Here is a 25,693-nt window from a genome sequence, read left to right on the forward strand (position 1 = left end):
CATCTTCAGCTCAAACTGTTCCTTTTGTTGATGTCAGCCCCCTGCTGATAGCTCACATTGCCTTTGGAAGCTGTTGAGAGAAATTCAAATTCCCTGCCTGGCAGAGCTCTCTTTGCTATATGAAACAGTTAAAAGCATTTTCATGTTGGTAATTATTGTACAACGTATGACAGTTTTAGAAATCTAGATACACAGGAAATGCTGTTCTTCTTGTTCAGAGTCTTGATACTGACGCTAGAGATGTTTTTAGGAGAGCAGAATAGAGAAGGATCTGGGAGTGGATTTGTAATGTGCAGTTGTGTTACCGAAGTTGTTTCTGAATTTAAACTTGAGATTAAAAATTTTCTAGCTTCTTTATATTTGAAAGCAAAAAGAAAATCAAATCCTGCCTGTCATTAAGATCTTTGAACTGAATTTGGGCCTGAAGTAGTCTAGTTATTGTAAAATAATGCTGTGTGAGATTTCTCAGGTACTTCTAGCCTTTTTTTTTGGTCAGCAATCTTCTAGGGGCACCTAATTTGCAGGCAGAAAGCAGAAACTGTGGGTAGTCTCATTTCAGTAGCAATGCAGAATGATGAAATTACGGCCCTATAAATCCTGAGCTTATTGCTGAGTATAAAATGTCATAGAATGCTGGGAGATGTAGTTTTCCTTGACTGCATTTCCATTTTAAGCTGAGAACAGCCTTGTGAAAAATACCATTTATGTGATAGCTCCTGCTATGTCATCCCTGTGATGCATTTTGATTACTGCTCAGAGGGAGGAACCATGTGTGTGTGACAGCCAGGTCTCACCAGTATAGCCACTGCTATGGTAGCATACAGCACAGCTTTTGTGTGGGTTTGAATGTTTTGGTTTTTTTTTTATAGCTAAATAGCAATAGAAGGTATAGAACATGTGTAGAAAAATAGCGACATGGCCTGTGTTTTGTCCTATAGATCTTGTCCACTAGTGTCCTGTATTTTGTTTTAGGAAGCAAAATCTGCTGCTTTTTGACACAAAGGTTGTGTGAATTTTGGTTTGGTAGACTTATTATACTGTCCTGTCTGAATTGCTGGAAGAATTTAGTTGGACTGCTGTATGGGAAAGCAAAGACAGCTTCTTCTGGTACCTGAATAATTGTGCATTTTTTGATCAGGGAGTCAGGAATTTTATAAGAAAGCACCAAAAAGAGGAAGCAGAGGAAGACAGGGACTGCCTGGGTGGGATTTTGTAAAAGCGTCTGCAGTGCTTTTGTAACTTAAGTGGCTTGAAAGAAAAGGGAAGAAAAAACAGACAGAGAAAGAAGGAACGTATGTAGGAAGGAGAAAATAATGAGAAGGAAAATAGCATTGAAGTAGATAATATAAAGTCACATTTGCCCTTTAGCTCCTGCTATCATGGTTGTACCAGGAAGATATTACATAGCTCTGCCATAGAAGAAAATTTCCACAGCAGTAGAACTAATGAAGCCTGAGGTCCTGTGTGACCTGTCCCTTTTAAAAATAAACAAAGAGCAACAGCAAAAAACCTGCACAGCCTTTCTTCAGCCTCTCCCAGGTTCCTGTGGCACTGCTGGCTGCTCAGAAAAGAAGCAAACTTTGGCAAGTTGGGACGTATGCAGAAGGTATGCTGAGTGGCTGAGATGTTGCCATCCTGTGATTTTACCCCTGGGGAGACCCTAATCTGCCCTGTTGTCTCCGGATGCTGATACTCAGAAAGTTTCTCAGACAATATTTTTTCCAGTATTTTTACTGATCTTTCAAAGGCTACGGAATTTCAGTTAATCATGTGAAATATGAAAGGATTGAAGCTGTCAATAGTTTGGATGTTTATTAGTTATAACCTGAGTGCTTCTCATTATTAGGAGTGGTGGTTGTGGATGAGTTGCATATGCTTGGAGACTCTCATCGAGGATATCTGTTGGAACTCCTCCTGACCAAAGTTCGATACATTACAGAGAAAGCTGCAAAAAGGTGGGTAGACCAGGATGTTTGCCTTATAATGCCAAATTACAGGTGGCTTAAATATTTTGTTCTCTGAGTAATTGGAAATTTGGGTTAGCTCCACGGCTTTTACGCGACTTGGACTATTTTGGTTATTAAGATCTCATCAAATTACCTCTCCAGGGTTCTGCTTTTGTAGACAAAACTTCTTTTCCTCAAGGTTTTTAATTTGTGTGCTACCTTGGGAGTCATTCTCTCAGGAAAAGAAAGAAGGTGAAGCTTTCCTTTACTTTTTTTTTTTTTTAATCCTGTTTATTTAAAAAAACAAACAGACAACAAAACAATCCAAACCACAAAATAACAAAACTGACTTAGGTTTTCTTGTAATATTTTTCCTAGACAAAGCCAAATGGAAAAAATGTTGTATTCAACTTCCTAGTCTTTACTAGTTAAGCTGACAGAAGAATTAAAGTTTTTTCTGCACACTGAAACTCAGATTTTGGCAGCTTTTCATAGTTGCTTCCTGTCTTGTGAGTCATACTAGTTCTAGAGCAAGCCTACAGTACCTCATTAATTCTAGAGTAACTGCTTTTTTGGCACCTGACACCCAGCTGGATCATCTAGACAGCATTTTCCTTGTTAATTTCCAGGATACAGCACTGCCCTAGATTGAAGCATTTCTGACATTTTTCTTATTCTGGAGTCCACTATACTTAAGATCAGCATGAGTGGCTTTGACACTTTATTTCCCTTGTGTTGTCTTGCACATGCAGGATAGATGCAAGACCACTCTCAATTTCCTTCCTTGCACTGAAGAACTGGGAAGGCGAAAACATCTGTCAGGGAAAAAAAGATACATCAAGAAATGTTCTTAGGAAGACACAATACTTCAGCCTTTGCCATATAGACACTGAGACTCAGGTCCTTCATCTCTGTCATGGCCAAGGGGACAGTGGTCCTTTGTGCCACTTGTTATCAGGAAGGATGCAACCCTTTCCCTTTTGTTTTATTTTTGTACTTTTAATTTTTAATGGGAGCCCATTTGTTCGAAGTTTTTAATAGATCATTCCAGCCTGACCTATTATCAGAATGACCAGTGCTTTTGAGAGCTTCTTAAATGGTTAATTGGATATCCCACTGAAGTATGAATCTGTGTCTTTGCACCAAAAGAAATGTTCTCTGATGGCTACTGTCAGTATCAGTGCTGTTGCTCCTTAGCAAAGCTTTTGCAAAACAAATTTCTGCAGTGGATTTTTCTCTCCCGCCAGTCAAAAAGAATGCCTTGAAACTGGATTTTTTTTTTTAAATCCTTCATGGTAAAAAGTTGCTCTGGAGGAAAAACAGACAACCTATGTGGTGTTCTAGCAAGTGCTAGAAGAGCTTGGATAAGAGTCTTTTTCTCCACATCTTCCTTATTTCTGTCTTGCTTTTTTACTCTTGCTCTTGAGTAGTCTTGTTTCCTTTATCTTACCTCTTCCAGGGTTACCAGATTCAGGCCATCTCTGAGCTCACACTGACTTATGAGACATTTTTAGTTTTTTAAAGCCTCAATTTGTTACTAATATTGTAGATGGACAGTATAAACAAGTAGATTTAAAATGTAGGCTCAGGAGCATAAAAAAAGCCCACAGAATTATTATGTGGGTCTAAAAGCCTGAATTACAATATATACTTGGGTATCTAAATTAATAGTTTGTGTTTTTGTGTCTGTTATGAATTCATTACTTCCCACTGACTTCAGTGGAAGTTATTGATTGACACTGAGAACTGAAGCTGCTTTCTTCTTTGCTGAAGTAAGGGCTTTGGTTCCAAACTCTAGGAGGACCTTAGTCTAGTGTTATTTGTCCTGAAATCAAAACAAATTGAAGTATCTTAATTAAGACATTTAAGTGTAGAAACACTGCAGTGGAAACTGGGCTTCACTTATTTCAGTGCTCTTGTTAATTGCAAGGAAATAGTTGGTTGTTTACTTTCAGTTTCTCCAAATACGCAGTTTAAAGAAGCGTAAAGTTTAGATTCAAAATGATAAAAAGTATTGAATGCATATCTTTTCAGTGTGTTTGTTAAGAACATAGTGTGACTTCTATCTTTTTCAAGAAGCTTATAAAAATAGCTTTGTCCTTTAGACCCTTGAAGGAAATAGGGTTCATTTTTTTCTGAAGGCTGTTTTCCAGAAGACTTGCTAGTCTTGTAACTAACTTTTAATTTCTTTAACTGCTTCCAGAAAGGCAAAGATGACGAGTCCTGGTTTTGGAGGAATACAGGTAGTAGGCATGAGTGCTACCCTCCCTAACTTGGGACTCCTAGCCTCATGGTTAGATGCGGAATTGTATCGTACAGATTTTCGCCCTGTGCCCCTCAAGGAGTGGGTGAAAATTGGCAACAACATTTATGACTCTTCCATGAATTTGGTGCGAGAATTCCAGCCCAAACTTCAACTGAAGGTAACAAAACTCTAAGCAGTGGCTTTTGGCATAGGACTTTTTCTCTAGCTCAAGTTAAAAAGACAGCTACTGGTATGTTTTTAGTTTTTTTTAATAGGTGATATTCCCAACTTCATTGTTTATTTTATAGATTGTATGCTTACACTAAGGGAAAAATGTACTACATTTTTGTCCGTTACTGATTATCCAAACAAGTAGTCATGAACTCCTTGACGTTTCTTGAATCTGACTTGAAGAAGTTAGATTTGAAGCAGTTAGATCTTGTCTCTAAACACTTGATAGATACAACAAGCTTGGTTCTCCCTCTTAGCCACCCCTCTACCTGTGTCCTGAAATTGACTTAATTTTCATAGACAAAGATTTCCTAGATATCCCAACAAATTTGCATTAATCATTGGGAAAATGTATTTTCTTTAAATACTGTATTATTCCTGCTTATGTTAAGCTGCTGAATGATCTAGTTTTGTCAATGACTGTAAGGTGGGTGTCCACTCTAATTCTTCTGAATCTATTTTCAGTATTTACTATTTCTCTGCACTGAAAAAAAAAAAAAGTTATGGATAATGAGTATAATGATTTGGAAGAACAAAATGGATGAGAAATGTGCCTTTCCTACTTGTAGATTTGGAGTCTTTGAACTGTGAATTCTCTTCCCAGTCCTTTGAGCTGCTGTGTGTAAATACTAGTGGGGCAATTGGACAAGGTGGGCTAAATGTCAGAAATGTCTTGAGAGCACTCACACCTTCTTGTGTGCAAGCAGCAGTAGCATGGTGGGTCCTCAAAAAGGGAAAAATAAATAAAGTGTTTATGACAAGAGTATCTGGAAGCTTATGTGTTCGTACTGAGAATGTGATGTTGCATTTCAACCTTTTAGATATTTTTTTATTTACTTGTTTTGGATGGGTCCTAAATTAAGGTAAGGACTAAACTAGGCTTGTGACTCAACACTTTAGGGGAGTTAGCTTCTTTCATAAGACCAGGCAATCCTCTTGGGTGCTGGACCTTCAGACTTGCCTGTCCAAGCCCATTTTGAGGCACAGGACAATATTTGATGACCTCACCACTTCTGCTGAATTTGAATGAATCTTTATTGATCTTCTGACAATTATGTACAGTTCTTGCCTTTGATCCCGTATTTTTGCTTACATTTCAGTGCTTTTTATTTGTTTCTTTACTCCTACCCTTTTCTCCAATGTCCTGCTTTCTGGAAAGCAACCTGGCTTAGCCAAGCAGTTTGTTGCAGGAACTCTCCTGCAGTCTTGTGATCAAAAAGGCAGGGTGTGAATGGTAGGGTTTTCTGTGCACATCCATGTATATACCCACATTCTTCGGTCAAGAGCACTTACAGCATGCATCTTTTTGGGCATGCTCAGACTACTACGCCTCATGCTTTTGGTTCAACCTGCCGAACTGTTAAGTCTCCTTTCTTTGTTACTGTGGAGGGATGTTTTCTCTCAGAACTCTTCTGAAGTTTAAAGCAGTCTTGTCTGGCAGAGCTTTTTTTTCTTTCGATTGGCCTTAGAAGTCCTCAGGGAAGTAGAGAGGTACTACCTTTAAATTATTTGGTGTGAAAACTAGGCCATCTCTTGTCCTTAGAGATGACAGCATACAATAGATCCCTGTGTTATCTGCACCTTTTCTTTCCCACAGATGTTAGCTGTGACTTGGTGGTTGCAGTGACTTTCTGTGCACTGTGTTGCCTTTGATCAGAAACGAATTTATGAAAGCAAGATGTAAAGCCTTAGATTTATTTATGGTTACGGTTATCATCAACAGTATAATCATCCTGGAGCCTAGACTCTCTAAAACAAAACAGAAACTAAGAGGACAGTGCTCCTTCCTCTTTGTTCCTCTTTCCAATTCTTCATAGAAGATTCCTACTGTAAAGCTGAGCAGTGACAGCCTTTACAGACCCTGTTACGATATCAGAGTGAGCTGAAAATATTTTATCTCAATTCAGGGAGACGAAGACCATGTTGTGAGCCTGTGCTACGAGACTGTTTGCGATGGCCACTCAGTCCTGCTTTTCTGTCCATCCAAGAATTGGTGTGAGAAGCTGGCAGATATCATTGCCAGGGAATTCTACAGTTTGCAACAGGCAGAAAGTAAGAGAAAAGTATTTAATTGAAGACTGTAGTAGTATCTGTAATAACTTTAATGTAAGTTAATTTTAGTAGAAAAATATTTTCTAAAAATATTTTCTCTCTGAAGGTTCTGCAAAAAACTCATCCCTTTCCCCAGTTGTTGTGGACAGAGAAGGTATAGATGAGGTCATGGATCAGCTGAGGCGCTCTCTCTCAGGTCTGGACTCTGTGCTCCAACGTACCTTACCGTGGGGAGTGGCATTTCATCATGCAGGTATTTCTGAATACGTAGGTCTTGAGTTCTGTAAAAGTCAAGTCATATGCGTTCTTACTGCTGTAGCTACCAGCAATTTACCAGTTTCTTTTAGCTTTCTGTAGCTTATGACTTAACATACAGGAAGGGGTAAACTTGAAATTCTTTTATTGTGAACAAAGACTTAACTCACTAATTGTTATGATAAATTTCTTCTCTGCTGTGTTAGTTAACAGCAACTTTCTAGATGCAACATAAAAATTTATATGAAATACCTAAAAAATTAACCAATTTGCAGCCCATAGATTTTCAGATTCTTCCTAAAGCTGCTATGGTACTTCAGAGCAATTTTTCTCAACGTAGTAATGAAATAGATGAGTAAATAGAAGAAGTTTACTACGAAAATCAAAATAAAACGAGTGCCACCAAGGCTTCTGGTAGAATCTTTTATTTCTTACCTGTAAGAGTACATGTAACCTGCTGACTTACTGAGGGAAAGAATCAACTGTGGAAGATAGAAGAGTATTTATGGCATTGAATATATAGGGGACATAACTCCAAATGCTTATAGAGTATGAATTTTTTCTTCTAAAGAATAAATTTGGTCCAAAACTCTCAAGGAAATGTAGAAAGATGCAAATTAGACCTGTAACCTAGAATGGAAATGATGAAGGATTACAGTATGTAGGATTCCAGCAAATGACTGAATCCTAATTTCTTACTGTGTGTTATAGCCACTTTCCTTTTTTGCATTGCATTTCCTTATTTATTTTCCTTATTTATTTTCTTGCAACACATGTAAATATGTAGTAAATTGTTCATCTTGCTACAATGTGTACAAATACCTTAGGAAAGCTACTTCGTAACTATTTTTGTCGGTTAACTATTCCACAAAGAAAGCTTTGTGGAAATTTTGTTTCAGTTATGTTATGAAATAAATTAACTGAGGTAGTGTTGCAGTTCTTGTTTCTCACAATGAATGGCACACGTTCATTGATTTTGTTTATTCTTCCTTTTGTTTGACTAATAACATTAGCTCTTTAATCCAATCCCTACATTACTGGGTTTGCAAAATGTCGTCCTTCTTCAGGTCTCACGTTTGATGAACGGGACATCATTGAAGGAGCCTTTCGCCGGGGCATGATTAGAGTTTTAGCAGCAACATCCACGCTCTCCTCTGGAGTGAATTTGCCTGCACGCAGAGTAATTATACGAACTCCTATGTTTGGTGGCACGCTGCTGGATGTTCTCACTTATAAACAGATGGCTGGAAGGGCTGGCAGGAAAGGAGTAGACACGGAGGGTAAGCAGAGGCTTTATTAACATTCTCTAAGAACAGTGTTAACCTGATTAAATCCAGGGCAGTGCTTTGCAATTAGTGACTAATCGTGATGAATTTCTTTGCTATTCAGTACGATCAAGTTAATTGAGATGAATTTTTTTGGTATTAATAGAGTAAAAATTGTAATTCCCAGAGGACTCTTTTCACTGCATGAGGTTGACTATGGTATTTACATGTCAGTTATTCTAAGAATGCAGTATTTTCTTCTTTGAATTCTTGTTATCTTCTAAAGCTCTGTTCATTTGTCTTGATTCTGAAATACACGGTCAGTTCATTGAAACATTTACAGTTTCAATGAGAAAATTTAAAGTAAACTGCTAATAGGCATGTCTAAAATTTAAGGAAGTCCACAACTGCTCTTGTTGTCTGAAGTTCTGATTTGAGTTTATTAAACTTCCTCTAAACATACGTTTTGTGGATGTTGAAAGTAGTAAAGTAGTAATGCAAGGGAAATTCGGACAGTTGTTCATAGATAAGATGTTTTCATGAAAACAGTGAAACCAATTGATGCTCAACAAAATAATCCTGCCTGCTATTTTAATTTGTGGTGGAAACTTTTTTTCTGGATGTCAGTCGAAAAAAAAATGCATTATGTGAGTATAAATCCAGTTCAGCATAAACCCATTTCTGCTGAAATATGAAGTTCAGCAGAAGAAGAAAGTGAGATTTGCCCTGCTGATGGTTTCATTGGTGCTTGCTGGAGCCCTGTGTAAGCAAACAGTTCTTATATTTAACTTTCTATTTTTGCTGAAATGGCATAGCAACATGGCATTTTGTGACCTATTTCTCAATCAGCTATCTCTTTATGTTGAAGAAAAAGGCAGCTGCATGTTGTATTTTGAAATTTTACAGACTTTGTCATTTGAAAATAGCTGGCAGGTGTAAAATTACACTATTTTTTTTTTCCCCTTCAAGTTACAATAATTAGTATCCTTTTTTGTCGGTTCTGGTGTGACTGTTTTGCACAGTAAGCAGTTGATATTATGATGATGAGCTTCATGAATGTACCATTTTTTCCCATTTCATGTGGTGTTTTGAATGGGAACATAAAGCTACATTACCAGCTGCTACTCTTCCACTGAATAACAAGACTGGAAGGCAGCAACTTCAGCTGGAAAAAAGTGCCGTAAGAATTCTTCTGACAGACAAAAGATAATTTCTGCTGGGATGAAGGTTCCCCTCTCCCAAACATATTAGTATTGAATTGTCTCAGAAGTTTTTTTCCCCTGATGTTGTACTTTAACCTGGAAGGTGGCTGAGCACCACACAGTCATTTGCTCACTCCCCACTTTCCCAGTGGGATTAGGGAGAGAACTGAAAAAAAAAAAAAAAAAAAAAAAAAAGTAGAACTCATGGGTTGAGATAAAATTATTTACTAAGCTAGAGAAAAGGATAATGATTATAACATACATATTTATATATGTATATAATAACTGATATACAAAGCAACTGCTCACCATCTCCTGACCAGCTAGCCCCTTAAGCAATGGAAGAGCGAGATGAATTCCTACCTCCTTCTAAACTCTTTCTACTTGATGTATATAATATGGAATATCTCTTAACTCAGCTGTCCTACTTCTGTTTCCTTCCAGCTCCTTGGGCCCTTTGCTGGGAATGGCCTTGGCTCTTGTGCAACACTGCTTAGCAGTAACTATGAACATTGGTGTGTTTATCAACATTGTTTTTCTCCTAGAAGCAAAACATAACATCATACCAGATACTATGAAGAAAACAATTCCATGCTGAAAATATGACATGTGATTGGATGCAAATTTAAAAACATTATTTTAGAAATTGAGATGGGGTTATTTTTGCATTCATCAAGTGTCATATTCCTAAAGTGAAATGTGAATATGTTCATTATTATAGAATCAGAGAATCATGAAGGTTGGAGAAGAACTCTGTGATCATCTAGTCCAACTGTCCACCTACCACCAATATTGGACACTAAACCATAGCGTCCCTAAGTACTACATCAACCCTTTCTTTAAACACTTTCAGGGACAGTGGCTCCACCACTTCCTTGGGCTGCCTGTTCCAATCTGATGGCAGTTGTTGCAGTTTTTAGTGAGTTCAAAAGTGTTCATCAGTGATTTTTTTTGAAATTTTACTCTTCCTGTACTTTTCCCTTTCACAGCTGTTCACAAATGTATGCACTGCCAAAAAGCAATGACATGAATAAGTTGTGACTGTGAACTGAGGGATATTTTTCTCTGGTAATTTAGGGCTTACAAAAGTCTGGAAAAAGATATGATCAAACGTTTGAGTTGAATATCTGATTGCAGCTCTATGCATTCAATTTAAAACTTGCAGGTAAAATATTTATGTTAAATGAAAATGGAGTTACAAACAAAAATCTACTAATATTGACAATCTTGAAGCCTATTCTCAAATTCCTGAATCAAAATGGGAAGCAAGGCCACGCATTCTTAATTGATCACAGAACTGTGTTTAGCCAATGTTTAGCCAATGTATCTTCATCTTGGTTAGGCAATCTATAACAGACCCCCACCTGGATGTCTGCCTTGTTTGCCCTCCCTGTGATCCTTACACACAGAGGCTGGATCTTAGCATTCCCAGCCCCAAGCACTACAACACTGAAATATACTCTAATATAGTGAGCCAAGCCATTGCCCCTTCTTCCTTGCCTATCCTTCTGAAGAGCTTATAGCCATTTACTGCAGTACTCCACTTGCAGGAGCAAACACACCATATTTCAGCAATGGTAATTAAGTCATAGTTTGCCTGCCACACAATAGTTTCCAGCTCTTCCAGTTTGTTTCCCATGCTGCCTACATTGGTGTAGATGCACTTCAGCTGAGCCATTGGCCTCACCCACAGTCCTGGCATTGTTCCCCCAGACTCACTTCTTAGTGAGCCTTGTTTCATCCCCTTCCCTCTTCATACCTAGCCTAAAGTCCTGTCAATGAGCTCTACCAGCTCCTAGGCTAGGATCTGTTTCTCTTTTTGAGACCCTTCTGCAGTCATCAGGCCAGGTGCTGAGTGAATTGCCCCATGTTCAGAAAAACTCAAAATTCCTGTGGTGGTATCAGCCTCTAAACTATGTATTTATCAGATGGGTTTTTCTGGTCCTCTCAGTATCCCTCCTTGCCACTGAAGGGATAAGCTGTACTCTATACTCCTTCTCCAAAAACTAACCACCCTAATCCTCTGAAGTCCCTTTTGATAGCCCTTAGGCTTCTCTCATCAAATTCATCACTGCCAGCCAGAACTGTCAGTGAAGGGTAGTAATCAGAGGGGAGAATCTAGCCAGGAAGTCACTGGTAAAGTTTTACTGGTAAACAAAACTAGAAACCAGGTTACACATTTATTTCTTTTCCACTTACAGGTAGAGATATGTTGAATACATTATTATGTATAAAACATAATACAATCTTTTTTCACAGTGTCACCAAGGTAGGAAAGGACCTCCAACATCATCTGGTCCTTCTCTCCACCTACCACCAAGATTTCCCCACTTAAACCATGTCCCTTATTATAACATCTAAATGTTGTTGAACACGTCCAAGGATGATGACTCCACCATCTCCCTGAGCAGCTTGTTCTGGTGCCTTACCATTCTTTCAGAGAAGAATTTTTTCCTAATGTCCAACTTGAACTGTTTTTAATTGAGTATTTTTTTGCCTGGCTAGCCAACAGTCTAGTGTTTATTGAATCTGGTTCTAGCCTAGACTTTTATTCTCATCTGAAATGTTCAGTGGGGAATCTTATAAAAAGCTCAGTTGCTTCTTTTATTTTTTCAAACTACTGACTAGGTTGCAGTTAATGGATTCAATTTCACAGCAACACTTTGAGAAAGGGTTCCACCCAAATCTTGAGTGACTATCAAATAATGTAAATATCCATTTTTTGGTTACATTTATCATGCTGAGGTGTCAAAGTTATCCTAGAGAATTCTAAGTCACATCATAACCTAAATATGAAACGAGTTGATATTGTTTATTGCTAAAATCAAAATAAGCTATGATTTCACAAAAATGCTTGCAGGCAGTTTGTTATGTTGCCTCTCTCAACAGTGGCAAAAGTTACAGGGTCAACACGTGTTGAAAGTTTCACCTGTCAGGATAAGTGAATTCCAAAGAGACATCCTCTAAGCATGTCCTTCATCCTTCAGTTCATTTATGTAGGTATATTTAGTTGTATATGGTTACTTAACTTACAGTGCATTTGTAGTATTTATTCTGTGCCTGTGCAGTTGTGTTTTCATTCGCTCTGGATTTGCTTATTACTGTAGCATTATTGTGGCTATAGTCTTACCGTAACTTAATGTTCCTAGAATGTTACTAAGATATCAGCTGACAAAATTACCTTGGTTTTCAGCCTATGTGCACTTAAATCTTCTTATAATAAAACATATTTGTTGCTCAGCTAATCCAAATCTAATGCTCTCTTCTTTGTCAGAGACAAGAATTCATCTATTCTGTGACAATTGGCAAAGCTATGTCTCTTAGGGACCTAGTTACCTAGTTTCTCTGTAATAGTTTTGTTTGAAGAAAACCTTGGCTTTATGTGACCATTGCATTTCCCTCTTGTGGTCTGTACTAATATCTCCTAAATACATTAGCTTATTATTTTTACTTCTTGTTTCAGAGCTCACCTTTTTTTGTCTTCCATAGATTTTCAGGATAACTTCAAAATTCTTTATTAGATGTTGTTAGGTAAGGTATACCCAGATGTACTTTCAGTGGAAACCATTCAGGATACTTAAGATTTTATGTGCCTGTGTATGTATGTGCATATATGGATAGATCAGTGTGCATACAAATTTATATTTATGAAAGTTAAGAGAATGCATAGTTAGATTAATAACTTCAAAGGAATTCTGAATTACTTTGATATCTGAGAATGAAACCTGGTTGACTTAACACAAACTGCTGAAGTGATGTGCAGCTTGTATGTTTTATTCTAACTTTTGAGGATCCTTTCAACTTAATAATTCTGTCAGTTTAACACAGAAAAAAAAAATAAAAATGATGCCACTGTGCGTCATTGTTCCAGTCGATTCCACAAGAAGTAAGAGTAGTTCAACAGCAGGTTCAAGCAGGTGCTCAGAGAATCTATGCAATCCCCAGCCCTGGAGATGGTAAAAGCTGATTTGATAAAGCCTGCCTAAGGAAAGTTTGAAATTTGTTCTTCTCTGAGCTTTAAATTCTTAAATATTATGCATCTTCGGAGTCCTTAAATAGCAAAGGCCATATACTCTTTGAAACCTCAAAAAGGTTTTTAATATTTTTACACAGCTTTTTTAAAAGTGCCTGCAGCTTTCCATTCCAGCAATGTCCTCAATGACCTGTATGTAGCTATTTCAATACTGAGATGCAGTGATGTCATTAATGTTTTGATTTTTTTTCTTCTCATTTTCTTCCCACATAGGTGAGAGCATTTTGGTTTGCAAGCCATCAGAAAGATCAAAAGGAACTGCTCTACTTCAGGGATCTCTCAAGCCTGTTTGCAGTTGTTTGCTCAGAAGAGAAGGGGAAGGTGTTGCTTCTAGCATGAAAAGAGCAATACTTGAGGTACAGGACATGTGGAGAGAAAGTAGAACACAGCCTGCACTGCCAGTTTATTTTGTGACACCATCAAATATTTTATGTGCACGTTCTTTTTCTTTTGTTTCTTCCTTGTCAACCCAAGCAGCTTCAGAAAAAAATTATTTGAATCTGCCAGCTTGCTGCAATATTTAGCATTTTGTTTTGTATGTTAAGAATTCTCCAGCAAGATATTAAGCTTGGCTTTTTCATTATTTATACTCAAACTGCAGGCAGAATTGTGTGTAATTCTTAACCTTCAAACATAATAACATAATCTGTCAGTCTTCAATAGGAAATGCTTGTATATTACCAGTTCTTGAGGCTTGCTAGACTGAATAAGGCTAAATAACATTTGTAGAGCCTTAAAGATTTTCCCATATCAGTCCTAAAATTATCTGCTTCTTTTACACAGAAATGATTGAAACTTCATTAAAAAAGGAATAAATGTTCATTTTTTCACTTAGATGAGCTTATTTGCTTTTCCAAAGTTGATTTTGGGCTTGAACTGAGCTTAGATATTTTAATAGAGTGATTTTCTTTGCTGTACTGTTCCTACTATCTTTTATGAAAGCATCTTTTGTACTTAGAGCTTGGTTTGTGATTCCATGGTTATAGAATTTTAACCAGACCATACCAAATTTGAATTTACTTTTCTACATAAGAACTATCTAAAGATGTCCTCCTTTCTGGTGGGTGCACTTTATTACATGAAATAAATCCTCTGAAGTCATGAAAGAGAGCTTTTAGTGAAATACCTTTCTGTCTCAAGGAAGATGCACATAGATAAGTGACCCACAGGGGAAAAACAGTTATGTGAAAAACAAATAATAGATAAATGCATATTGCAATATGATCTAAGCAAAATGCCTATATCTAGTCCCAATTCTAAATTGCTACTCTGTTCATGTTCACTTTCAAAATACTAGGATAAGGTTATTATTAAGTCCCTTTACTTTTTGATGAAGTGTCTAACTTTTTGTCAGGAGATACTCTTAAAGGTTGGCAGTTAATTTGCCTCATGTTCTTCTCTTGTAATGGTTCTTTAAAATTTGAGTAGGTGATGGATCAGTCCTTTCTCAGATCTGATGTTCTATCCTGCTGTTTCTCTGACAAGATGAGCAAGTCATTTCCTTCAACAGATCATTGTGAGTGGAGTTGCCAGCACTCCAGATGATGTGCAGACCTATGCCTCTTGCACTCTTCTTGCATCCAGCTTGAAAGAGAACAAGCAAGAAAATGAGAAAGAACAAGACAAAGTGCAGAAAGGACCTATTGAAGCTTGTATAGCATGGCTGCTGGAGAATGAATTCATTCAGATTCTGGAATGTGCCAATGATAAGAAAGGTAACACTGTTGTTCTGCATTCTTTTTCTTACTAGTGATTGCAGTTAGCAGTTTTCAACCAGTTTACCTTTTGCAGATGAGTAAATGTCGGATGCATTTGTTTTTTTTTTAACGGTGTCAAGAAGATTTTAGATTTCAAGGAAGTGTCTTCATACCTGCTTAAACATTTTTGCATCATGAGTTCTTGGAAGACCTCTGCACATCACCCTTCAGACTGATACATTCTAATCTACAGGTTTCTCAGCTATCTTTAAAAAAGGTGAACATTTACTGCAGGATTTGTGCAGATGAATTATAGACTATAATTTTAATTTTTTCTGAAGAAGAACTGGTACATTCTGGGAGAGTGAAGTACTGTACTAGAACTGTTTGTTGCATTAGTTTGTACTTTCTCCTTATTTGGGCAATGTTCTTAAGATGGGCTTCAGATGAGACTCTTTACAGTAATAGAATCCATGTTACAATTTGATTGTATGTCTTTTATTAAGGAAAGATGATGTACTTGATGCTCTCAAGAAAGGAAAGTCCGTTAACTCCTAGGCAGAATGTCAGCTGGAATTGCGATGCTTTTTGTTAAAATAGCTACCATAAGTGTTATTCTCAGTAGTTAGAGGGATCGAAACTTGTGATCTGGCCTCTAAAAAAACCTAGGGTAGGCTCTAGAAAATATCTTAATTTATTGTTTCTAATTTCCTGCCTTCAATGTGGAGCAGTACTCCATTTCTTTTTGAAAAAACAGTTGGAAAAAGTTATTAGAATCTGTAAAATATGATGCCTGCTCTGAAAGTTATGCTTCCTATTTTATTATGTTGGCCTGTGATGGCAGAGACAGATGTTGGTGACATGGCAGTAGAGGTTTAACCTTCCCACCATTATTCCTTTACATGCTGCTGCCGTGTGACAGAGGGCAGCAGAGGAGCAGTCTGAAAAATGGCAACTGACATGGAAGTGTGTGTGAAGCAAAAGCGTGTCACTGAATTCCTCCACACAGAAAAAATGGCACCCATTGACATTCCTTAATGCTTGCTGAATGTTTCTGGGGATCAAGCAGTGGATGTGAGCACAGTGGGGCAGTGGGTGGTCGTTTCAGCAGTGGTAACAGTGACAGTGAGTCACCTCCGTTGCTGCAGATATTTTAAAGCATGGCATGCAGGCTCTTGTTCATTGCTGTCAAAAATGCACAGCTAGTGGTGGTGTCTGTGTAAAAGTAGTGTTTTGTAGCTGAGAATTTTCTCTACCTACTGATATAATTGTGCTCTTTGTATCTGTTGTAGTTTCCATGGAAGTAAATAGGAGGCATTATTTTTGGAGAGATCCATGCACACTGCAATATGAATGTGAGGTATAAACTTACACTTAAATGTATATTTATGTGTTATTTATTTATTTATTTTTAACAGCAAAGATTTTTCACCCAACACATCTTGGCTCTGCTACTCTTTCATCTTCTCTTTCACCAACGGAAGCAATGGAAATTTTTTCCGACCTACAGCGAGCTATGAAAAGCTTTGTTTTGGAGAATGATCTGCATATTGTCTATCTGGTAGGTTTTTCATTCTCTGTTTTGAATCTTTTACTTTAAAATCAAAAGAAATGATTGAGAGAAAACAATTCATGGCTCCATGGACACGTGTTTGTTTGTTTTTTTTTCTACCTTGCTTGAGTAATCCTTGATGGAAAAAAGTCCTTCTGAGCTAACCTGTTTCCATAGTGTAGACTGATGCTGCATATCCATATAAGCCCATTTTTATCACCCCTGACTTCTAAAGATGTCAGAAGTTTATAAGGTTTACAGGTGGAATACTTGCAATTTTTCTGAGACATTTGAAGATGATTAAACTAATTGGTTTTGATTTGTGTTTGGAATCTGAAGGCTCAGAAAAAACTGGAGGGTTTAGCATCCATTTTGCCCACAAAAAGTCTCTGAGAACTCTGTGATTTTTTTTGTCCTGTGAGTGGGATGCTTGTGGGTTCATTTATCTCTGATAGAGTTTATTTGCTTGATGATCCTGCCAGGGCGAAAGGAAGGAGTGTGCTAAATCCTTTGAGTTTGTCAAGGGTTATGTGCATATGCACTTGAAAACTGCTATTTGAGACCTTTGGAGAAGAAATCATGAACCTGTCAAGATTAGTGAGGAGTTGCAGTGAACATCTTAGAATTCATGGCTACGAGGCCTGTCATTCAAGCATCACCCCAGATTTGACAGATGTCTTTAGCCTCCTTAAGTGTAAAGTATATTCTCTTTACCTGACTAATCAAAAAAGAGTTCACACCGAGAAGAATCTGCTTGGCATTATAGGTGTTGTTGAAGTAGGAATCAAGGGGAGGCTGGATGTTGGGAATGTTTTAGCTGTATTCGTTAGCCTAGTTACTGACTGAAATGGATTTATTTATCTATCTATCTATTTATTTATTTATTTAGAACCTACTAGTTTCCCATATTTACACATTATTCTGTAGTTCTAGAAGACCACATAATATTTTGTTCTATTCCTGCTAGGCAAAGTGATCTGTTTTATGCTATGCACCAGTGAATTTTTCCGTTTGTACCTCTAAAACAAGAAAAAGAAAAAAAAAAGAATTCTGTTGATGTTCTGAGGTAGAGTCGATTAAAAAAAATTGTTTTTATCTTGTATTTTCTTGTTGCAGCAGATTGTCTGATGTTATTCTAAATCAAATACAGTTTCAAGCAAAATGTTATTGAGATTTGCTTCCATTAACCCAGCCTAAAGCACTTTCTTGCAAAGTTCATTCATTTCCAAGGCTGAAGATTTTTTTTAAAATAGAAGTGTTGCTCTTTACAGGTTTCTTATGAGGTGCAGGGGAATTATCCACTATAATGCTTTCAATTTCTCAGGCTTGAGTCTATTACTTTTACAAAAATGAATTTGAACAAGTTGTATTTTAGAAAATTAAATTAAAACAAAAATGTTAGTCTAGGATAAGGGTTTTCTTTAAAAACAAATGGCAAAAAGACAACCAATAGCAGACATTTAAACATGGTCTCCACCTTTTATGTCTTGTTTTTCTCTTGCAGCATGTTGATACAGATATGGAGATGTTCTTTTCCCTCATAGAATCATAGAATTGCTCAGTTTGGAACAGACCTTAAAGATCACCAAATCCAACCACAGCCTAACCATACTACCCTAACTCTAACAACCCCCTGCTAAATCATGTCCCTGAGCACCACATCCAAGCAGTTTTTAAACACATCCAGGGATGGTGACTCAACCACCTGCATGGGGAGCCTATTCCAGTGCTTAACAACCCTTTCTATAAAGAAGTTTTTCCTGATAGCTAACCTAAACTTCCTCTGGTGCAACTTGAGGCCATCTCCCCTCGTCCTGTCACCAGTGAGAAGAGGCCAGCCCTGCTCTTGCTGTCAGCACATTTCAGACACTGGAAGAGAGCAATAATGTCTCCCCTCAGCCTACTTTTCCCCAGACTGAACAGCCCCAGTTATACCCTCGTATATTCAAACTGACTGTGCTGACTGAATGATAACAGAATTGTTTTTCTGTCTAAAAGTATGTGAAAGCTTTGAATAGCCTTTTTTGTTAGTGTAAGTAATAGTTGAGACTTAGTGTCCTCAAGGTAAAGGTAAGGTTCAATAAGTACTGGCAAAACCTGTGTTCCCTACTGCTTTATCAGGTGTTATGGCAGTAGTTATTGTGGTTCTAAGAGGCTGATAGATAATCTGTCACTTTTGTTAAAAGAGAATAAAAACACTACTTAAAAAATCTTACAGTGGCTCAGATTTATGGAGCGATCTGGCAGATTCTAAGTTCTTTCGTTGTTAGAATACCCACATGAATCGTATCAGATCTCATATCTAATCAGTACAAATATTAAAAAACTAGGTTAGAAAATCTTTCACTTTTTTCAAGGTACGTGGTTATGACTCAGTGCCTCTGAGTTATGTGTGGGATGCCTCAACCACATTCTATAGACTGCATTTTTGTTTACTGAGAGCTGCTCTGTTTCTCCGAAATAGTTTTTGGCATTATCTTGTTTTCTTAGGTCACCCCAGTGTACGAGGATTGGACCACAATTGATTGGTACCAGTTTTTCTGCTTATGGGAGAAGCTGCCTGCCTCAATGAAGCGTGTGGCTGAGCTGGTGGGGATTGAAGAAGGCTTTCTGGCTCGCTCTGTAAAAGGCAAAATTACAGCTAAAACCGAAAAACAGTACAGACAAATGGCCATCCACAAAAGGTAGCCACAAACAGATCTGAATGTGCAAAGACAGGAGTCTATAGCTTGAAGAATTGATAGGTTCTTTGTTTTCAGGGAGTGGTTTTCTTGCTGACTGACCTGATTAGGTCAGATATATCTACAGACACCATGGGCCCAGTGTGCTCTGTACCAAAAACGCACTGCCAGAAGATGTTTGTGTCGTGTTATTTGGAAGCCAACTTCTGTGTTTCTTTATTGTGCTATGCTATAGTACTACTCTGTCTATCCCATTCACAGAGTACTCTAATGTGACCTGGATGATGATCTCTGAGGATGCTTTTTTTTTTTATTCTTTAGATTTTTCACCAGTCTTGCCCTCCTGGATTTGATCAGTGAAGTTCCCTTAAAAGATATGACCAACAAATATGGTTGTAGTCGTGGCCAACTTCAGTCCTTACAGCAGTCTGCTGCCACCTATGCAGGTGAGTTTTGTGTGCAAAAACACAGCAGGAAACTTCAGGTAGTCTATTTTCTTTCCTTCCAGGTAAGGAGATAAGAGTCACAGTGTATAGCAACAAGCAGTCTTGTAAAACCACTTCCAAATTTATAGCTTTATCTGTGGCTGCCCCTGCTTTAAGATGGAACCCCGGTGCATGCTGTGGGAATGGGGCCAGCTGGGTGAAATCAAGCAGTGCTGAAGCATGCTAATGGCTATGGGAACCATCTGTGTAATGTGCAGAAACAAAGTTTGTTTGATACTAAGTGTGGAAAAACGTACAAGTCAATTCTGAATCTTTGCTGTATCAGAAGGAGAACATTTCAGAATGGGTTAGGTCTTGGATCTCTGAGACAGAGTGGCTTTTTCCTGGTTACAAAGGTAATAGATCATAAAACATAATTTTACAGTTTTAAAATCAGAGTGAATAGTTTCCAGGTCATTTATCACCAAATAACAAGAGGTCAGAGAGGTCATATTTACCATAACCTCTTTCAGACAGCTGTGTAAGAGTAGAGGTAGCTGCTCACCATGTGAGAATTTCTTTCTATTATTTAAACCAAGTCTTTAGTTACTCTGTAGATGGAGCTTCAGTTTCTAATGCAGTTTTATCTCAACTTGTGAAACCCTATGTGTGGGTTGCAGCATGAGTCAAAGCCCCAAAATGAAAAGGTCACGCCAACTGATGCTGAGTAGTTTAAATTAATTTTGATAGTATAAATAACTTCTTGTTATAATGGTTTCACAATTCTCTATTCCCAGTGTTAATCATTTTTTCAGCAATCAAGTAGGTAAGTGCAGGATCAAGAGTAATTTGGAAAGTAAAATGAACTGTTGACATGACATATAGTTAGGAGAGATGATAAAAAAGCTGTATTCTATAATTACTGTTAAAATATGGCAGTGAGGTGTGCTGTGTCTTTCAGTTATTTTCATACTCTTATAAATACAATCTATGAGTAAGAAACTGTCTTTTCCCTGCTCTTTTCCTCCTCCCATGTTCTGAGGACTGCAGCTATAATCTTTATAGTGAACTTCGCTAGCTCCTGTAGTGCTGTCAGTAACTGAAATTGAGCAAGTCAAGTTCTTCTTGTAAGGACGTCACTGCAGAGTGCCTTCTCTTAGTGCCTCTCATCATTGCTTTTCCACTCTTCTTCGGTGTGTTTGGTTTATATCCTGTTACAGGATATGCATGTGTTTCATTTCATATTTGCATAACTAGAGTCTTTAAAAAAGCACTGTTGTTCAGAATTTCTACCTCACTTATGAACTGTTTAGTTCTAGATAAAATTGACTACTGCAAGAGCAGTTCCTAAGCAGAATGTTGTAATAAACATGAATTAGGTGGCCATTTCTGTAAGTACTGGGAAAGAGAAATGTGAAGAGGATGACTGTTCAGATGTGGAGTTGAGACTGATGCAACTTCTGTGTTCCAGGCATGGTAACAGTTTTCTGTAATCGATTGGGTTGGCACAACATGGAGCTGTTGCTCTCCCAGTTCCAGAGCCGCCTCACTTTTGGGGTTCACAGGGAGCTTTGTGACCTGGTACGAGTCTCTCTGCTGAATGCACAGCGTGCAAGGATGCTTTACAACGCTGGCTTTGTCACAGTTGCTGATCTTGCTAAAGCTAGTCCTGGTGATGTGGCAACTGCTCTGAAGAACTCAGTACCATTCAAAAGGTGAGAAATCAGTGAGTCCAGAAGTCAAGTCAGAAGTTCATTTACAAGGTGAAGGATTTCAGGATGAAACCTGTAATTAAATTTGACAATCTTTTGGGACTTGTTGCTAAATGTTACTTAAAAATAACTTGTAAGTCTCTGTGACTGATCACAATAATTACATGATTACTTTGAAATTAATAATAACATGTTGTATTTGCAGCAAGAGATTGTGAGACCTGAATTTTCCTCTTCCTGAATTGAAAATGGTTTTTGGAGGCTATTTGCTGCCTCTAAAAGACTAATGCTTTCGTGCTCTGCCATATGATCAAATGAGTGCATGGTTTATTACTGTATTTAATTTCAGATTCTCTTGAGATTTTCATGTTAGTGTAATGGCAAAATTCGTACATCAGGTACCTGTTGGACTCTGCCATGATACCTCTCTGATTTCGTGCTCCTGAGGTTACCTTTCTTTGCATGAGTTCATGGAAGAGGATCAATTCAGACCTAGATTTTATCCCGGTAGGGAGCTGGGACTTATCTGGGGCACGTATTTGGATGCAGAAGCTTGGAATTCTTCTAGGGTATGCACTGTAGATGTAGTCAGTAATATCTGTCATTGACATCATTGAAATTTGGTAGAAAACTGAAATTGTTATCTCCTATTAAGCAAGATGCATTTCGGATATAGCATTATGGCTTCACAGAAGCACTAACTGAAATAGGAGCAGAGCAGAATAAGGTCAGCTCCTCACGTTGTTTGTTATTTTCTGCATGAATTTCACATCTGTTTGTTGCCTTTCCCTTAGTGGTCGCAGGGCTGTGGATGAAGATGAAGAATCGGTAGAGGAGCGTCGGACTGTGCGCAGCATCTGGATGGCTGGAATGAAGGGCTTAACAGAAAGTGAAGCAGCTTCCCTCATTGTGGAGGAAGCCAGGGAACTTCTTCAGCAGGACTTGGCAGCGATGGGAGTGCAGTGGAACCCAGAGTCTTTTCTTGAGGCATCATCTATGATCAGCAGTGAGTCAGAGATGGAAGACACACTACATAAGCCAGTTGGAGAACTATCTTCTGAATCTTCTGTGATGTTAAACAAAAAAGAGTGTGGAGTTCAGAATCATAAGGGCCTTGGCTCTCAGTCTGGAAACATATCAGATACTAAAAAGGGGTATAAAAGGCGGCTAAGCAGTAGTACAGCACGCTCTAGATTTGAGGGTGAAGTCACATGCAAGAAACAGGCTCAAGCAGATGAAAGAAATGGTGATGCTGCCCACAGTGCTAGAAAATGGCCCAATATAGGCAGAGACAAAGAAAATGTGGAAGGAATTCTTAGGGTTAAAAACAAGACAGATTCCGAAAGAGTAAATCCAGAACTCCATACTGAGCAAGGAAAGACACCAACATTAGCAAAAATGTCTTCAGCCTCTAGATTGTTAAGAAGTGAGGACACACATTTAAACCGGACTAGGAACAAAAACGCTTCTTCTAAACTGCAGAAGTCACTGCTTGAAGATTCAAATGTGGTTATCATGGACATTAAAAAACCTTCTGCTTTCCTCTCCAGCATTTCTAAAGATAACTTGTTTTCAGACCAAAACAATGAGGAATGTCCAGAAAAAATGTCTGTAACTCAAAAGGTTTCAAATTCTGTGCAAATGAGGGAAAATAATGTAGGGAGAAAAGATAAATTGGATATTTTATTTACAGAACTTTCTAAGTCCAATCAAGGCAAGCATATGGAGAGAGCAGATTTTCAGGCAACTGTTACATTACAGAGTATTCCACACATCAACAAGGAGACACATGATAATGTAGAAAGTAAAGTAATACCTTCTAAGGCTAGAATACAGAGAAATAAAACTACTGCTGATAAGTACAATAAAATCAATAAAATGCAAACAGATGTGAGCTCTGCTGAGTTGAAGGTTCATAAGCAGCATACTGCTTTAGCTGCCGGTCATTGTAATGTAAACACTAACTGCTCTGGTAATATATGTGTCCTTGATGACAATAGGAAACAGAAGTCTGTGTACTTTTGTCCTGGTGGTGATAAATTCTACCATGCTGAGATCCAGAATGGTGGTATAAGTGGGAACAAAATACCCAATGGAAAATTGTTACAAGCTGGAGCACTACAAAAAGGCTACGATCATCCTAAGGATTTTATGAAAGACTCTATAGTAAAATCCAGAGCTGTTTGTGATGCAGATGATGTTCAGAATTGTCCATCCTCTGGTTTGATTTGTGTCTCTACAGACTTTGAAGATAGCTTCCAGTTGGATACTCAGACCGAGAGGATAATAAAACAGGAGGCAGCAGCTGAAATCACGCGACAGCAGGGAATACAGGATTCAGAACTGGCAGTAGTACCTCAGCAGGAAATCTCCATGAAACTGAGCACTTTGCAGTCTGGGAATGCTACTGGGGAAAGGCTGGATGCAACAGTAAGAAAACTAGGCTTATCAAGTATTATCACAACAAATAGTGTTATAAAAAACACAGATCAGCACTGCAATAACAAAATTTTGGAATCTGAAGACCTTAATGCACAGCCTGTAGCAAAAGAAATAGAATCTGCACTTGTCCTTAAAGGAAGTGACTACTCAGTGACTGATTCTCAGCTAAACAGTTTTCTACAGTATTATCAGACCCAAAATTCAGTGAAAGGGGAGAGTGCTTCTAGAGGTCCCAATAATGCAACCTGCCCTCTTGATAGGGAGCACTCTGTGGAAGAAGAATACCATCCTGTCACGGAAACAAGCCTGAATATGAGTGATGGCTTGTTGTTTGATGATAGCTTCACTAATGCCAGTGATCTCTCAGCTGTGAACATCATGGAAACTGACAGAAAGGAAGCTGAGGGGAGGCAGGGAGCTTTGTTTCCTGCAGGTGGTCTTGTTGAGAATAAATCTGATGCCAGTGACAATCGGAGGGAGCATGAGGATCCAACACAGAATAATGATGCATCTCTAGTATTCTCTGATCTCATAGCTGAAGTTTTAGATCATGCAAACTCCCCAACTTTTTTAGGAGATTTTCCTTGTACATCTCACGGTCAGTCTAAATTAAGAAACATGGTGATTTGTGAAAATGATTCCAATCCAAAGGATTTAGAAGTGGATCATGGTAAAAAGCTCCAGTGTAGCCAGCAAATATTAGATAAGAAAACCCATCCATTAGTGTGGACTGACCACTCGTTTGAACTGAGTCCAGGACTTCAGGATGTACTAGACAAATGGCCTAGTCCTTCAGGCACTGAACTTGTTCAAGTAAATGTAAGAAACTCCTGTCTGAAAGGAAATTTAGTTGCTTCAATTGCTGATCAAAAGCCAGATGCAATTTTTGAATTTGAACATCATCAGCTAGAGCCTTTGCCTAATTGTTGGGATTTAAAAGACTATTGCAAAGTTAAAGAAAACAAAACAAAAGACTCCGATAATCAAAAATCAGGCTGTGTAACGCTTATGCTCAGGGGAAGCAACAGGACATCCTATCCTCCACCAGATAATTGTAATGGATTTATTCCTCCAACACCTCCCAAAGAGCTTTTTCCAAAAAGTTCTGTATCTTTCTCTGTGAAATCTGCAAGGAAGAGACAGGTTGCCAGCATGAATGAAGAGCAACTGGTTCTGCCACAGCACAATTGCGAGAGTGACGCGGAGCAGCAGGCAGTTGAGAGGGTAGCCTCAACTGAGGCTGATGAGATAAAAGATGATTCCACTATAGACGAAGACTTTTCACTGCAGCTGTCTCAGGATGTTTTTCCACTCACTCCCTCAAGTGCTGAAGGGTTCACTATTGTTGATGTAGCAGGTGACAAAACACTTTTCCAGACTTTTCTTGCAGAATGGAAGGAGAAAAGCAGGTTCTCCATCTCAGTGGCATGTGAAAGAAGAAAATGTCTTTTGTCAACCAAATCAACAATTGGTGGCAGATTCAAACAAGGTTAGTTCCATGTTTGTGAACAACATGACGGCATCTTCAGCTTAAAGCAGCAGTGATGAAGAAAAGAATTTGAAAAAGGAGGAAAATTACTGGCACTAATTTAATGTTGTCTATCTCAGTAAAGCAAAGGAGATAAATGTTAGTAGAGAATGGAGAACTGATGTCAGACATTGTACTCCTAGTTCTTTGCTGGTTGCGGTGAAGTGTTAGTAGCTTGTTTGTATATATGAAAACATCTAAACGTATTTAACATTTCATATCTAATTTTAAACAAATCTGTTGTGCGGTCCCTTTATCACACGTATCATTCCATGTCATAAATTTTAGTATAAATTTAAATAAAATTATGTATTTAACAGTGACCTCTAGGGATTGTTCAGGGTCTCTACCAGGCAGCAGTACTTGTGAGAGTGCTTCTGAAGCAAATATTTCCACGTTTGGAGAATATTAATTTGGTAAACTGTAT

The 25,693-nt window shown here is 38.1% G+C and overlaps 1 protein-coding gene across 1 annotated transcript in view; it reads left to right on the forward strand.

Annotated features, from left to right (window-relative positions):
* POLQ (DNA polymerase theta) overlaps positions 1 to 25,693 on the forward strand; it is a 55,468-nt gene that overhangs the window by 6,616 nt on the left and 23,159 nt on the right. Inside the window, exons 5-16 of the mRNA XM_042809621.1 lie at positions 1,847 to 1,955; positions 4,150 to 4,369; positions 6,330 to 6,474; positions 6,581 to 6,727; positions 7,797 to 8,009; positions 13,443 to 13,585; positions 14,740 to 14,944; positions 16,345 to 16,487; positions 18,969 to 19,162; positions 19,481 to 19,605; positions 21,056 to 21,299; positions 22,091 to 25,227. Coding sequence (XP_042665555.1) covers positions 1,847 to 1,955; positions 4,150 to 4,369; positions 6,330 to 6,474; positions 6,581 to 6,727; positions 7,797 to 8,009; positions 13,443 to 13,585; positions 14,740 to 14,944; positions 16,345 to 16,487; positions 18,969 to 19,162; positions 19,481 to 19,605; positions 21,056 to 21,299; positions 22,091 to 25,227 — 5,025 coding nt within the window. The remainder of the gene's footprint in view (positions 1 to 1,846; positions 1,956 to 4,149; positions 4,370 to 6,329; positions 6,475 to 6,580; positions 6,728 to 7,796; positions 8,010 to 13,442; positions 13,586 to 14,739; positions 14,945 to 16,344; positions 16,488 to 18,968; positions 19,163 to 19,480; positions 19,606 to 21,055; positions 21,300 to 22,090; positions 25,228 to 25,693) is intronic.

Source organism: Centrocercus urophasianus, unplaced genomic scaffold, assembly GCF_019232065.1.
Source record: "Centrocercus urophasianus isolate 14NV4802_14NV808 unplaced genomic scaffold, USGS_Curo_1.0 seq_12, whole genome shotgun sequence".
NCBI classification, from domain to species: domain Eukaryota; kingdom Metazoa; phylum Chordata; class Aves; order Galliformes; family Phasianidae; genus Centrocercus; species Centrocercus urophasianus.